Source organism: Electrophorus electricus, chromosome 22 (assembly GCF_013358815.1).
Source record: "Electrophorus electricus isolate fEleEle1 chromosome 22, fEleEle1.pri, whole genome shotgun sequence".
NCBI lineage: Eukaryota > Metazoa > Chordata > Actinopteri > Gymnotiformes > Gymnotidae > Electrophorus > Electrophorus electricus.
The window spans coordinates 8,265,041-8,280,167 of NC_049556.1; the positions used below are offsets into that span (position 1 = coordinate 8,265,041).

General features: G+C 45.3%; 1 protein-coding gene across 1 annotated transcript; it reads left to right on the top strand.

Moving 5' to 3' along the window:
- Positions 1–255: 255 nt before the first annotated feature.
- epm2a (EPM2A glucan phosphatase, laforin) lies at positions 256–13,038 on the top strand. The gene is made up of 4 exons (XM_026998662.2): positions 256–751; positions 3,100–3,274; positions 9,685–9,929; positions 10,713–13,038. The coding sequence occupies exons 1-4, from the start codon at positions 502–504 to the stop codon at positions 10,994–10,996; spliced, it is 954 nt and encodes a 317-aa protein (XP_026854463.2). The 5' UTR covers positions 256–501; the 3' UTR covers positions 10,997–13,038.
- The last annotated feature ends 2,089 nt before the right edge of the window (positions 13,039–15,127 follow it).

Genomic DNA, 15,127 nt, shown 5'->3' on the forward strand with positions numbered 1-15,127 from the left:
CCTGTTATTTGTGGAAATAAACAACTTGCACCCCCCCCCCCCAAAAAAAACAACAACAAACTTTAATTTGATCGGAGACTAGTGATCAGAAGGAACGTGTGTCTATATATTTACACAAACGCTTTAAAATGGGTATGTCATGTGAGCTTAGCAGTTACTCTTCCGTGCCATGGGATGGTAGTGTCGCCTTTCCGTTGACTACATTTATCAAAAAAAATAAAAATAAAATCTTGGTCGTGCGACTGTCATTGGCTTTCGCATACTTGCCCATCGAGAAGAGCGTCTGCCGGGGACACGATTTTCATGACCGTTATAACATTATATGTAACATTATATGCTTAATAACCTGGCGCAGCGCTTTTGCAGCTATATCTCAGCGCCGAGATCTGCGCTCTTCTACCTAACGTTTTAACACACTTGCTAAACGTGCCTTTTTAAACCAGAACTCTCAGATTTAAATTTTAAGAGTTTCGTTGTTTGTTTGTTTTTTCTCCCGTCGAGATGATGATTTTTAGGTTCGGGGTCGTTTTAAGTCCCGAACGCTCGGACGTCGAGGTGTTTGTGTCGGGATCCCGTCCGGAGATGGGTCACTGGGCTCCCGATAAGGCGGTTCCGATGAAGGCGACGCGGGCGGTCGTGTCCACCCACGAACCGTGTCTGTGGACCGGCGAAGTGCACCTGGCGGAGCCTTACAGGGACAAGCTCTGGTTCAAGTTCATTAAAAGGGTCGGCGGTAGCTATATTTGGGAAGGTATACCTCACATTAAAAAATGATAATGCAAATCGAATATTTAATATTCGGGTATTCGAAAAATTAACGTGAAAGTAACTGTGCAAATGTCAGAAAACCGCTGGTGTATCTACAAGGCTTGTGTTGCGGACTAACATGACCTGTCAGAGGCCTGGAAATGGATGTGTAATTTGATCAGCACCAGTTAAAGAACGAGCCCAGCAGTTTCATATTAACCCCAGTCTGCCCTGCTTACTCTGACTGCCTGGGGGCAAATGAATGAACTTTGACCACTTCCAGTATGCGGACGCGTATACCGCGTTTGATTTCAGCAGTCTTTAGGGGGCCAGGAGTAGGTGTGGTCTATTCCGTTACATTGTGTGATCTAGTCTGCTTTAGTTGAGGGGATTCAGGGCGCATTACACCAAAGATATTTTTTAGTTTCAGCCACTGATTACTCATACAGAAGGTGAATGTCTAAATGCCAGCCTAGGCTGAATTAACACACACACACACACACACACATACACACAAACCGCCTTTTTATTACGCCTACAGCATATTGGATTCATGTAGTTTTTTTTTCACCTGCAAAAACTCCCCCACAAGGATTGCGCTTGTTGCCTAATCGTACTCTGCCGCCGCAGGCGATATTAATGACCTTTATAATAAGTTGAATTTCTTTGAAATGTAGTTCATTACGGTGGGCTAACTGCAACCGAGCGTCTATATCACTAGATGGTAGTGCAGTAAAAACCTTGTTTGATTGATACCTTTTAGGTTGGCTGCTGGTAGTTTTATGGAGCCTAACTAAGAAAAGCGTAGAAGAAGGCCTACTTTCTTTAAATCTTCTGCTTTATGGCTTTTGAGTTTCGTTGTCATTTTGCTGAGGTTCTTCTCGCGTTTGACAATACAATGGCTATGAATGTCGTGAAGAACGAATGCATTCCTCTGAAGATTTAGTTTCTTTCTGGAATGAATTGACTTGTTTTGTTTTGCTGTTTGGGGGCATGCACTTTCTGTGTCGCCAAACAGCGTAACGACGGGGAGGACACATTTTGGCTGGCGCGTTTATTGACACACTGTGCGCTGATTGCGCCGCGCTCGGCCCTTGGCACGCTTTCTCTGCGCACTCTCTGTCCTAGCTGATAGCCCTGACACCCAGACCTTCCCCAAAAAGAACAGCGCTCTTTCGGGTTTCAAAGAGATTGAAATTCTTGCAGTTGTTAATCTAAGCAATCCGTCTATATGTTTAGTACATGGAACGACGCAAACGCGTCTGTTTCAGGCAAAGGTTTCTCCATAATAAAAGACTCGGCACAGTGTAATCGTTGGAAATGTTGTGTAGAACACCCTTGCCTGCTCTGTACGCGACAAATCCCCGTTGTATCTCCATAACGTAAATTACGCAATATTTTTCATGTTACACTTGTTAGAAATTACGCATTAATAGCCGGTCACATGTCTAGCTTGTAAATATTACAAACGTGAATTAAACTTTCAGTGTCGACCAAAATACTACAGGAGGAATGCATCTTTCTTCCGGTGCACATTACGTCTTGTAAACTGTTACCATAATAGTTTTTTTTTTCTTGCACACTGTACTAACTTTGTTTTTCGAGGTTGCGCGTTTCATGCGTTTGACTTCCTGACAGCGTAATAGCACAGCTGTCCTACACACTTTAATATTTAATAACATTGAGGCTTAAGGCAAACCATGTCTGGTTGCCTACAACTTCATAAATCGAATCGTGGTCTCATAACCAGTCGGACAGAGACAACAACTAACGAGCGAATCAGCACAGTTGTCTTGCTCTCCTTCGGCTACTTGCAGTACAAACAGTAGAAACGCGCGGTTTGGCTTTGCTTCGCATGCATTAACCAGTAGACGTGCCCGCAAACGACGGTGAAACACAACTGTAAAACGACTGTAATCATTAAATACCCAGGGCAACATCCGAGTCCGCTTTGTGCAGCTGTTAATACAGCGGCGTGTTAAACAGATCTGCGTTAAGTGAAACAATCTGAAAGGCAGTGACCATTAAGCAGAACTATTAAGTTACCAAGGAAAGCGCTTTGAGCTGAACGGGAGTAAAAAAAACGCAGATGTGTTGTGCTTTTATGAGCATACGGTTAGTCTAACTTACGTTCTGACCTTAGATGCCCTGCTAACGAAACACCTCGCACTTATTTAACTGAATGGGCCGTGCATAAGAAATAGCGATTTAAAATGCAGCGCGCAATAGGATAATGCGGCGAGGAGTGCCTTTTTTTTTCAAAGTTTGTGCTCGTTCAGATTTGATTGTCCTGTTTCGTTTTATTGGTTTAAGCTAATTTTAAAAAGTGAAAACTGTTTGCTTTGTCTCCAGGCGGTGGGCCACATCACGACCGCGAGTGCGTGTATGATAAAAGCAGCTCGGTGGACGGAGTTTACTGCCACCCCATCGGCCACTGGCTCGAGGAGAGCGGCCACACTGACGAGATGACACACACAACGAACTTCTACTTTAGCGTCGCAGGACACCAAGCCATGCACTTCTCAAAGTAGGTGTGAACACACAGAGAGAGAGAGAAACCTTGCTTAAACTTTCCTTTCTTTCTCTGTCTTCCTGCAGCACTGTGTTAAGCATCGCGCTCTTTCTACGTCTCACACACACACACAGGTTGTTCTAAAGGGCAGAGCTGTCCGTGATGGTCTTTAATAACTCTAAAGGGTTCACAGTTTTGAAGCAGAGGACAGGGCATCACACACCTACACTTCCCTCTTAAAGGTGTGTGTGTGTGAGAGAGAGAGAGAGAGAGAGAGAGAGAGAGAGGGAGGTAGGGGGAGTTTTGTGTGGTTCCTTCTAATAGAAATCTTGTGTCCAGTAAATGTGTGCGTGTGTGTGTGTGTGTGCGTGCGTGCGTGCGTGTGTGTGTGAATTTGTCAAGCACTAATAGAAACAGCATTCTCAATCTAAAATACGTTTGAATGGAGAAAACCTTGAAAGAGAGGCTCTCCAGTGTGTCTGGCTGAGTGAGGGGTGCTTTGTTCTGTCTCCGTAGTGACTGAGATATGGGTGATGTAGAGTTGGCTGGGGGATTGAAGGTGACCGGATAAAAGAGGAAAGGAAGAGAGAGACAAAGAGGTCTGACAGAGAGAAGCAGGGAAACAACAGTCAATTATTCATATTTGATTGATTCAATAGCTTTTCAACCTGCTGACATTTTTCCTTTTCACGTGGCCTGTGTGTGCGTGTGTGTGTGTGTGTGTTAAGGGGAGAGGGGTCAGGGGACTTTCCACTGCCTCTAAGCTCATACACTATATGACTATTTATTAATAGCAATGATTCATTCAGTCACACCGGCCACACATAGACACACACACACACACACACACACACACACACACTCATACACACACACACACACACACACACACACTCATACACACACACACATATACACACACTCATACACACACACACACACACACACACACACATACACACACACACACATACACACACACTCATACACACGCACGCACGCACACACACACACACACACACACACTCATACACACACACACGCACACACACGCACGCACACACACACGCACACACACACACACTCACGCACACACGCACGCACGCACACACACACACACACACACACACATATTTCCTCCACATCTCTTGATAGGACTCTATGCCTTATCCTGGAAGATCCGAGCAAGCGCCAGCTAAACAGATTACTGTAGATAAATAATGGTACCTGTCCACATAACCTTGTTAGTATTGTGTCCAGGAAGTTAGATTATGGCCATTATAGGTCACAGCTCTGTTAACCTGCCTCAGGGCTTCCAGACTTAAAACGGTCTCCAGTCGCTGCACGTTATCACAAGAGCATTACTGCAGAGACATCGCTAGACACCCAGCACTAATCCGGATAGTTCCCGACCCTTCTGTTGGGCGCAATAAAGTTGTTTTAACGTCCGATGAAATAAGAAAAAGTGGGGGATGTATTATGTTAAGGGCTCAGATTATACCTGAAGCCACTCAGACTGCAGGTTCCTGGCTGAGATGATCATTCCCCTGGCTTAGCCAGGATGGGTAATAGGTGATTTTAGTCCAGACCGGGTGAGTTGATGAGCTGGGCTAAATTTACCATAGCTACCATAGATCGGTCTTGTTCTCCCTAATGGCCCTGCGCTTCCATGCATGTTGGATGTGGAAAAGCACGCATCCCATTCATGGACCTCAGGGTTTACAGATGATCCGAAGGAGGACAGCAAGTCATTGCGTGTAACAATCGCCGCCGGCTCGTATGTGCGCAGCAGCATTTCACATTCGAGGCTCTGGATTGGCGGCACGGAGCTGATTTTTCCAGATTTGCGTGAAATATTCACATATAGTGGTTCCTGTCTGTCTATGTTTTAGTTGGATGCTTATTCATAGAGCAGCCCTCTGAAAATAAGACCTCAGTTAAGGTTCCCAGCTAAGATTGAAAAATACATGCAGGGAGAATAGCTTTCTCTTTCCCTCAGGTGGTACTGTGTGAGAGAGGCTGTCTGGAAAGCTGCAGTCCTGCAGTAAATTCGCAGTTTTGATTCAGATAGAGAGGAGCCAGAACAAATAAAGCCCAGAGGAGACAGTGCCTTCAGGACACTGTGAGGACTGAGCTCTTGCTGTGTTCCCATGCACAGTAAATCGCTCTGTTCAGTGAATCACTCTGTTCAGTAAATTGCTCAGTTCAGTGAATCACTCTATTCATTTAATCCCTCTGTTCAGTGAATCGCTCTATTCAGTGAATCACTCTGTTCAGTAATTCGCTCTGTTCAGTAATTTGCTCTGTTCAGTGAATCACTGTTCAGTGAATCACTCTGTACAGTAATTTGCTCTGTTTAGTGAATCGCTCTGTTCATTGAATAGCTGTTCAGTGTCACGTACCCTTTGGTCCTTGTACTATATGTGTGAAGGACCTACACAAAAATGCACTGTTTTCCTATTGAACTCTTTTGAAAAGAGTATTTGCAACCTGCTCAGCACTGCTCGTTCTGAGTATTACAGTACGCTCTCTCTCTCTCTCTCTCTCTCACTCTCTCTCCTCTCCCTTTCTCACATAAAGACACAAGCCACTTGTATTCATCTCTACTGTGTGTACTTCCATTACTAATGCTGAGCAATGAGAGCACTCCCTCAGGCAGGAGATTACTGGCTGGCTGAATGGAGCACCACAGCAGTCGAGCTGCACATCACTCGTGCTGAGCTGTTGGCTGGATTTCACTTTCATTTTTATGCATTAATATAATGAATATAATTTCTTGGTTGACATCTATAATGGCAGTTCTTGTAATATTCGCCACACTTTTTTTAAGAGATGAGACCTCACGCATTATTGTCCAGTATGTTAGTGGGACGTTGCATTGGTCAAAACCACAAAGGGCAAAACAGCTTAAACAGTTGCATCTTAGGATCAGTGCTGTCAGTTAGAGCCAATCTGACCCTCTCCTGGTCATCTCCTGTGGTCAACTACATGAGAGAGAGAGAGAGAGAGAGAGAGAGAGAGAGAGAGAGAGAGAGAGAGAGAGAGAGAGAGAGAGAGAGAGAGCAGATCTGTTCAGCTGCACAGCTCCCACTATAAAGAGGGTTGAGCCGGAGCAGAGGGCAGTGACACCCATTAATACTCATTTACCTTCAATAGACCAAGCCTGTCCATTTGAGCTAAAAGTCTTTCATGTCTTTTTTCTTATGGTCCCGATATAAAGGCCACATCGCCTGTGCGAAGCCAAACCCGCCTTGTTGAGGTAGTGCTGTTCACTCTATTACCCGTTACCGTTTCAAAGGTGTGCGTTTCCTGCAGCTCAGTCGGTAAATGGGGAAAGTGAAGCAGACGTCGCCCTCTAGTGGACATTTATGTAGTGCGGTAGTGCGGAGTACCATCTTTACGTGCACAGCGAGAAGATTGTAGGAGAAGGTTATGAGTGAAGACGCAGGACATATTGAGATTCTTTGGGGTGGTCAGACTTAAAGCAACAGATTGTGATATGAAGCCTCTGCCTAAATCCGTTGGGGGAAAAAATTTGAATAATTGTAGTAGAATCCTAAATTAATTGGAGGGTGCATGCAGGGGATGTAAGGGGATAGTGGTTGAGAGAGAGAGAGAAAATCACCATGATTAAATATAACTGTCTATTAATATTTCATGTAGTATTTATGATATGAGGGGGGAAAAATAGTCTAAATGAGTAGTGTTGCATGAGAGTGAAGTGGACCTGATGAAGATGATGTGTGTGTGTGTGTGGACCTGATGTGTGTGTGTGTATGGACCTGATGTGTGTGTATGGACCTGATGTGTGTGTGTATGGACCTGATGAAGATGATGTGTGTGTGGACCTGATGAAGATGATGTGTGTGTGTGGACCTGATGTGTGTGTGTGTGGACCTTTAGATGTGTGTGTGTGTGGACCTGATGTGTGTGTGTGTGTGTGTGTGTGTGTGGACCTGATGAAGATGATGTGTGTGTGGACCTGATGTGTGTGTGTGTGGACCTGATGTGTGTGTGTGTATGGACCTGATGTGTGTGTATGGACCTGATGTGTGTGTGGACCTGATGAAGATGATGTGTGTGTGGACCTGATGTTTGTGTGTGTATGGACCTGATGTGTGTGTGGACCTGATGAAGATGATGTGTGTGTGTGGACCTGATGAAGATGATGTGTGTGTGGACCTCATGAAGATGATGTGTGTGTGTGGACCTGATGAAGATGATGTGTGTGTGGACCTGATGAAGATGATGTGTGTGTTGTCCTGATGTGTGTGTGTGTGTGTGGACCTGATGAAGATGATGTGTGTGTGGACCTGATGAAGATGATGTGTGTGTGTGGACCTGATGAAGATGACGTGTGTGTGGACCTGATGTGTGTATCACTAGGACTTCAGTTAGAGCCCAGAAATGAGAATAAGAAACATGAATGGAATTAAGTAAAAGAAACAAATAATAATGTCTCTGTGCGTGTGTGTCTCTGTGCGTGTGCGAGTCTCTGTGCGTGTGCGAGTCTCTGTGTGCGTGCAAGTCTCTGTGCGTGTGTGAGTCTCCTTGCATGTGAGAGTCTCTGTGCGCGCACGTGTGTGCATATTGAGAAAGAATGGTATATTACAGCATTATGAAAGCCTGGTTCTTGCTGTTTCATTAGTAGTCTAAACCCTTACACAATGTTGTGGAGGCCGTTGTGCTTGCTTCTCCTCTCAGAGCCCAAACGTACAATCGTCCTGGGTCGTCCCAAATTAATTAATACAGCCGAAGGACACAGTCTGCTGAATTTACTGCGGTGCATCTTTTGAAGGCCTTGACGTGTAGCTCGGTTTAATCTAGCCCCAGAAGACAGGCAGGAGTGTGCACCCTGTCACAGCTGCCCTGAGCATCTCTGGCGTCCTGTCGTTGTGGAAGCTGGAGGAAGCTTTGTCCTTTCTCTTCAGTCCAACTTCCTGATGCGCGGCGATAATGCGGTTCATTCGTGAGCCGGACCCGCTGATCCACTGAGGCTGTTAGGGCGTGACCGCCGTCATATTTAAGGCAGTCCGCGTCACGTGCGGAGGCCGGCCGGCCTTTCTCTGTCGTGAACGTAGGGTTGCCTCAGCCCTGAAACCACCAGCCGGGACCTCCGTTGAGGAGAGGCATGCCGCATCAGTAACGCGTCGGCTTGCAAGGGCAAATTCCCTTTGTCCCTGTCAGGAAACTGGAGCTGATCTCCCGACCCTGCTGTGAACTTGTGTTAGCTCAGGCCATCCCACGTTCGGTGTGGCTCCGGGAACATCTCTGTCCTTTACCACCAAGTGACATAAATACCACTGTTTGTGGTGATTCCTAATATCTATAACGAGACGACACACTGATTAAAGAACCATGGAGGTGTTAGATAGTTACCACATTGTAAATTTGGAAATGAAAAGAGAGGAGAGGTGGTTTATTTGGAAGGATATGATCAAGCCAGTACAAAGCTGAACTAGGATTTCTTTACCAACTCTCCGCTGCTTTCTTTATCTAAAGACTGCCATGCCACGAGGGAACCCCCCCCCCTCACCTTCTCGCACTCTCTCTCTCTCTCTCTCTCTCTCTCTCTCTGTCTCTCTCTCTCTCTCTCTCTCTCTCTCTCTCTCTCTCTCTCTCTCTCTCTCTCTCTCTCTCTCTCTCCTGCACACCTACAGCAGACTGGGACTGGGCTTGGTGGTAATAGGTCTTTAGCCGAGTGTCTGTGGGGACACGGTGCCTGCACTGGGAAATGAGGAGCGGGTTAAAGAGATCAGTCCGTCTCAGAGAGAATATGAGAAAGGAGAGCGAGATAGAGAGAGAAAAAGGAAGAGAGGCGACAAGAAGCAAGTGAGCTTGAAGGACTATATTTTTTCCTCCAAACGTGAACTCTCTCTCTCCCTCTCTCTCTCTCTCTCTCTCTCTCCCTCTCTCTCTCTCTCTCTCACTCTCTCTCTCTCTCTCTCCCTCTCTCTCTCTCTCTCTCTCTCTCTCTCTTTCTCTCTCGGTGAGAGGCTGAGAAATGAGATGAAGGTGGGGGGGGGGGTGAGTCTGTGGTCTGACTGCCAACCACGTGCTAAAAATACCTCGGCTTTGCTCAGGATTCTCACCAGTGAGACACACACAGTCCTCTCCTCTCACGCGTCCACTCTGCCTTGTTCACCTCATCGCCTTACTTTTTTGGCCACTCAATCGAATAACAGGTTAAAATTATCAGGGATGTGTCGATGTCATTTCCCAAATCTACATTTATCTCAGTGAACTGCATTTCATCAGAAATTCAACAATCTCATATGGATTTCATGTGGAAATATGAGAGCAGGCAGTGTTAGATTGGTGCAAATTCAACCATTTTTTTCTAGAAGAAAATCATACAGAGATGCACGCACGCACGCACGCGCGCAGGCATGCGCGTTTATATCTTCCTAAGTGTTGTTCTGCAGGGTTCTGCCGAGGATATGGCTAGGTAGTTGCCCTCGGCAACTGGAGCATGTGACCCTGAAGCTGAAGCACGAGTTGGGTGTCACCGCGGTGATGAACTTCCAGACGGAGTGGGACGTGGTGAACAACTCCTACGGCTGCCGGCGTGACCCTAACCATCCCATGACTCCTGAGACCATGATGCACCTGTACAGAGAGTGCAACCTGGCCTACATCTGGCTCCCCACGCCAGACATGAGCACGGACGGTGTGTGCCCTCTGTGCCTCTGTGTGTGTGTGTGTGTGTGTGTGTGTGTGTGTGTGTGTGTGTGTGTGTGTGTGTGTGTGTGTGTGTGTGTGTGTGTGTGTGTCTCTGGGCGCGTGTGTGGCTGCTGTGTCTAATGTAAGCGAACAGCTTCCAGCTGATAAACTGCCGAGTGTCGATCTGTTTGATCTGTGCTTGGGCCCCGACTCACCCCACTGACTCACCTCTCCAGAAGAGAGGTGAAGGGAGGCACAGTGTACTCTAAACATTAGACACAGCTGAAAACCCGACGTCAATAGCAGATTGTATTAGTACAAAATTAGTACACACACACACACACACACAGAAATAAACCTCTTACTTTACTAATGTGGATAATCACTGCCCATCTATCACTTCCCTGATCACTGAGGCACAACCACTGGAACGGCAGCTCTCTGCCTGCCTGCTTTTACCACAGTTGTCGTTATGGTCCTTTATCCACGCAGACGTAACATGACTTGCATCTATTAGCTTGTTAATGTCGGCGGTCTCTATGCGTCTTATTTTGTGCATTCTGAGCAATGGAAACTTGTACAAAATAGTGACGGATCTTTCTTATCAGGACACGAAATAAGAACCACTAGAGAATCTACATATAAAAAAGAAACGATCAGAAACGATCTTTTTGAGTGCATGTGGACGGCTGTGCAGGTTAGCCTGTCTCAGGGCCGAACCTCTGAGCGTGTCTCCAAAACCAATTTTGAAAACGTCAGTGTGAGATGCCGTGTATGCCGCCCCCTGCAGGTCGCGTGCGGATGCTGCCCCAGGCAGTGTTCCTGCTCCATGGCCTGCTGGAGAATGGTCACACGGTCTACGTGCACTGCAACGCCGGCGTGGGCCGCTCCACCGCCGCTGTGTGCGGCCTGCTCATGTACGTGTTGGGCTGGAGCCTCAGGAAGGTGCAGTACTACCTCATGTCGAGGAGGGCGGCGGTGTACATAGATGAGGAGGCTCTGGTCCGAGCACGGGAGGACTTCCTGTTAAAGTTTGGACATTTGCGTTCCTCGTTCTGCAGTTCTGAGATGTAAAGACAGAACCCTCGTATGGACAGGAGACTGAAAACAAGAAGGTGCACACACAATCCAATCCAATGTTATGCGTTAAGGACTGCACCAGTTACACCAGTATGTTAAGGATTACACCAGTTACACCAGTACATTAAAGATTCCACCAGTCTAGAGAGTTCTACAGCTTTTCACAAGAAATAAAATTATAGTGTGAAACTTGTATCTCAATTTAGTTTTCAAACACAAACTAAATTTCCTGATCTTAGTTCCAATCTTTCTGCTTATTTAACAGGATTAAGGAGAATACAAAAGGTATAACGTGTTCCCTAGTCACCATAAATCACTTAAAATCTTGCTGTGAAAGAGTAAAGTATCGTTTTTTTGCTCCCTGTAAAACCTCTGGCTGTGTCTGTGTTGTGCTGCTCCAACATTCATCATGTCGTCTCCTCACACAGCTGTACTTCCGCTTAATACTAGTTCTTCCATCTTTTAGCAAGACAGCCATGTTCAAAAGGCACCTTGAAGCCATCAGCTCGAATGCTAATGTAGCAGTTCTCGTTACACTGTCTGCCGTTTTCCAAATTTAATACCGCCCCCTTAATTCATCTGGGAACAGACAATGTGGCGGCTATATTTAGCCCAGTGGTATGCCTCTGTGTTGAGTGATATCAGGGAACTCTAGCTGGGCTCTGTAAAGCACTGTGACCTTTGGATGAAGCAATGGAAACTCTCTCTGTGATGGAAGGCTTGGATGAATGGGTGAAAACTGTGTGAAAGGGGGAGAAAGGGAGAGGAAGAAGAGAGAAGAAGAGAGAGCGGCGGAGAGAGAGAATTTTGAATGTTAGTCACATACACGTCTGTCCTCACCGTGTCTTTCTGGGTAGTTCCAAAAGCGACAGAAATTAAATGCATTTTACTTTTGGTTTGACATAAGTTACAGTGTAGTGTCACCTTTGGCTCCACAATAGACGCTGCAGTAAGTGAGTAACCACTGGTTACCTGCAGCTCCAGAGGGGGGGTCGGCTCGGCTCCCCTCTAGACCCCAGAAATGAGGAGTGTGTCCACTGTATGTGTGTGATTACTACTGTATCAGACAAAGCGGCACACATAAACACAAAACATTTTCTAGCCAGACCCTTTAAGGATGGATTGAGTTTCCCACGTGGATCTGAAAGCTCTTGTCCTACTTGGGTAGAAAGTCTGACAACAATATAAGCAGAATAATAATGTTTATTCCATCTAAATAAATTGAAAACATGTTTAGTGCAACAGAACACTGACTTCTGCATGGCACCCCCTGTAGTGGACTGAGAAGGATGGAGTTTGGAGAAACGCAGAATTAATTGTTCCTTCTAACGGAGCCACTGAGACAGCTGTGTGGAGTCTCTCACTGCAAGATGGTTTAGGATTTTTAAAATCCTGTAGCTTGGCCCAGGGCTCAGTCAGTTAGAACAATATTTGTGCTGAAGGATTCGTGCTTTTGTGTTTTGCATCAGTGAACATTGATGTGAAGGTGTGCATCTGAGATTGAAATGCTGAAGGAAAGGTTTTGTATTGTGTGATTGTGGTGTATCTATTCTTCATCTGTTTCATATGTTTTTATGTCATTGACACCCTCCACCGCAACCCCCCCCCCCAAAAAAAAAAAATAAGATCCTTATATTTTAGGATTTGTGCTTTTAAGCTTCTGACAACATTCAGTACATGCTATCATGGATTGGCTTGCATATTTGGTGTAATGATTGATGTTGCCTCTAAGGTTAAGGACACACCAAACTAACACTGAAGAACCTACAGCAACTGTGTGTATTTACACTCAATCTCGCCAGCCCATAGCTGATGAACAACACACAAGTTGGTCACACAAGAAGACACATCTATTCCTGGAATATTTAATGACCAATGACCCTGCTCCTATATTGACTAACTAAACTAATACTTATTGTAGGGTATTGTTTATTACGATGATGTTGATTAACAAACTCTATCACTTATTGTTTATTGCACTTATCATTGTTTAAGATAGACCTTATGTGTTTTGTACTTCTAGGTATCAGCACTGATCCCAGTATTCTACAGTATTCTAGTTCACTGGTATATTGGACTCTAACCTACTGTACTGTACTAGGATATATTCTATGAGTAAATGGCAAAGCACTTTTGTAAGTCGCTCTGGATAAGTGTTTCTGCTAAATGCCATAAATGTAAATGAAAATGTAAGTTCTGCATCTACGCAAAAGATAATAACTCAAAAGGAAACCACTGCTTGAAGGTACATGCTTCTAAGAACGAATGTAGTGACATCTCAGTGAATCCCACCTCTTCTTGAGCGCCAGTCCCTTCCATAAAATTGCACACGGTAACGTCAAGGTAATGCAAAATATTCCACCTCTTTTCTAGATACTCTCATTTGGAACATATATTTCAACAAAATTACTGTTATAATGTTAGCCTAGCACACTGCCTTGGTAGATTAAGCCACAAAAAAACCCTCATGCAGTTTCTGTCTATATTATCTTGTTATTATCAGTATTAAATACTAAGGTTAGGCATACTCTGACCCGGCTGCTGGCCCTTGTCAGTGTCGGGCCGTTGGATTGTGTCGGTGACCGGCCATCGCCCGTACGCAGTGTGTTCCGCACTGCTGGCGCTTGTTTGTCTTCGTCAGCGGCGCTTTGGACGACTGCAGGTCGAATCGGCGTCTGCGGTCGGCCGCGGGGGATGGGGGTTTGGGGGGGGGTCTTTCTTATTGACTGTTCAGTCTAAATTTGAGTATCTGCTCTCACTTTGAGCTTGGAGGTTCATTCAAGTAAGAAAGAAATTAGATCAATGTGGGATAATTAGACTGCGAAGGCAAGATTAACTGCTTTATTAAGATAAACTAAACTGCCTTAGCGACACGAGCAGAATAACAGATGTCTTACAGAATAATAAATATCTCACAGTTGACGTTTTTACCAAGCTAGAGAAACTACTTACTGTCTTTTGCTGAACCCAGGACCCTCCCCCATAAAGAACAGGACTTCTGACAGTCCCCTAAAGCACTGTCTAAGTTAAGAAGTCATAAATCCCGTTTACCGAAATATCAGCCTTTGTGACTAGAAACATGGAGCATCATCTTAGAAGGTAGGTCAGTATAGGAAAAGCAAGGGAAAGGTGCAGGGTTAAAAATGTAAGCACGTTGTGCTCGAACATTGGGCTCCAGGGTCAATGATCATAACAAATACAGCACTATAGTTTACTTGGAAGAAAGACATAAATGTGACTACCTTTCTGTCTCACTTGCGCTTCAGATATTATTTAACCAAACGCCAAACCGTCACGATCCGTCCCTCCCGGGTTCCAGGTTTTCCCTGTCTTGTGCCTTTTGGTTCCGTTCCATGGGTTCGTTTTCTCCCCTCGTTCGATTTTCAACACCTGTCCCTCTAGTATTAAGTTCATGTATTTAAACCTTGTCTGGATCCCAGTGTTTAGCGGTTAATTTGAATGTTAGGCTTGAATGGCTGCATGTTTATTTCGAGTGGTTGTGTTGGTTTGTACTCCATGTTTCCTAACCTTTGTGTTTCCTAGCCCTGAGTTTTCCCTAGCCTTAGTATTAGCCTGCTTCCCCATTTGCCTTCGTGTGTGTTTATTTTGTTTGCTCATGTATCCCCGTGTTCTCCGTGTTGGCTCTTTGACCCTGGACTGCCTTAACAACTCTGATTCTGGATTTGCCTCAAATAAATCTCGCTCTTCTCCGCACACGCATCCACCTCCTTACCGCTTGACGTTACACAAACACAAACACCAGAGATGCCACTTTTTACATTTCAGTATGGTTTATTCTATTTATATTCCTTGTTTATTATCAGAGCAGTTAGATCACACCTTTACGATATACATTTTCAAGTTTGGTTCTCAATATGCGGACGGGATTTAGAATGGGTTATTTTAAATACAGATTATGGCATTTGTACAGTGTAAACATGGCAAAGTGGAAGCACTCAATTTCCCACAGGGCCTTGCACTATGTGGGTTCTAGAGTGTATGAGGGGATTTGTGCACATGCAAGCAACAGCAAGACATTCTTACCTGGAGAGCATGTGAGAGTGAGCTCCTCACACATTTCCATCTCCAGTTATGTAGCTGGGCCTGTTAGGCACATCGTCAGAT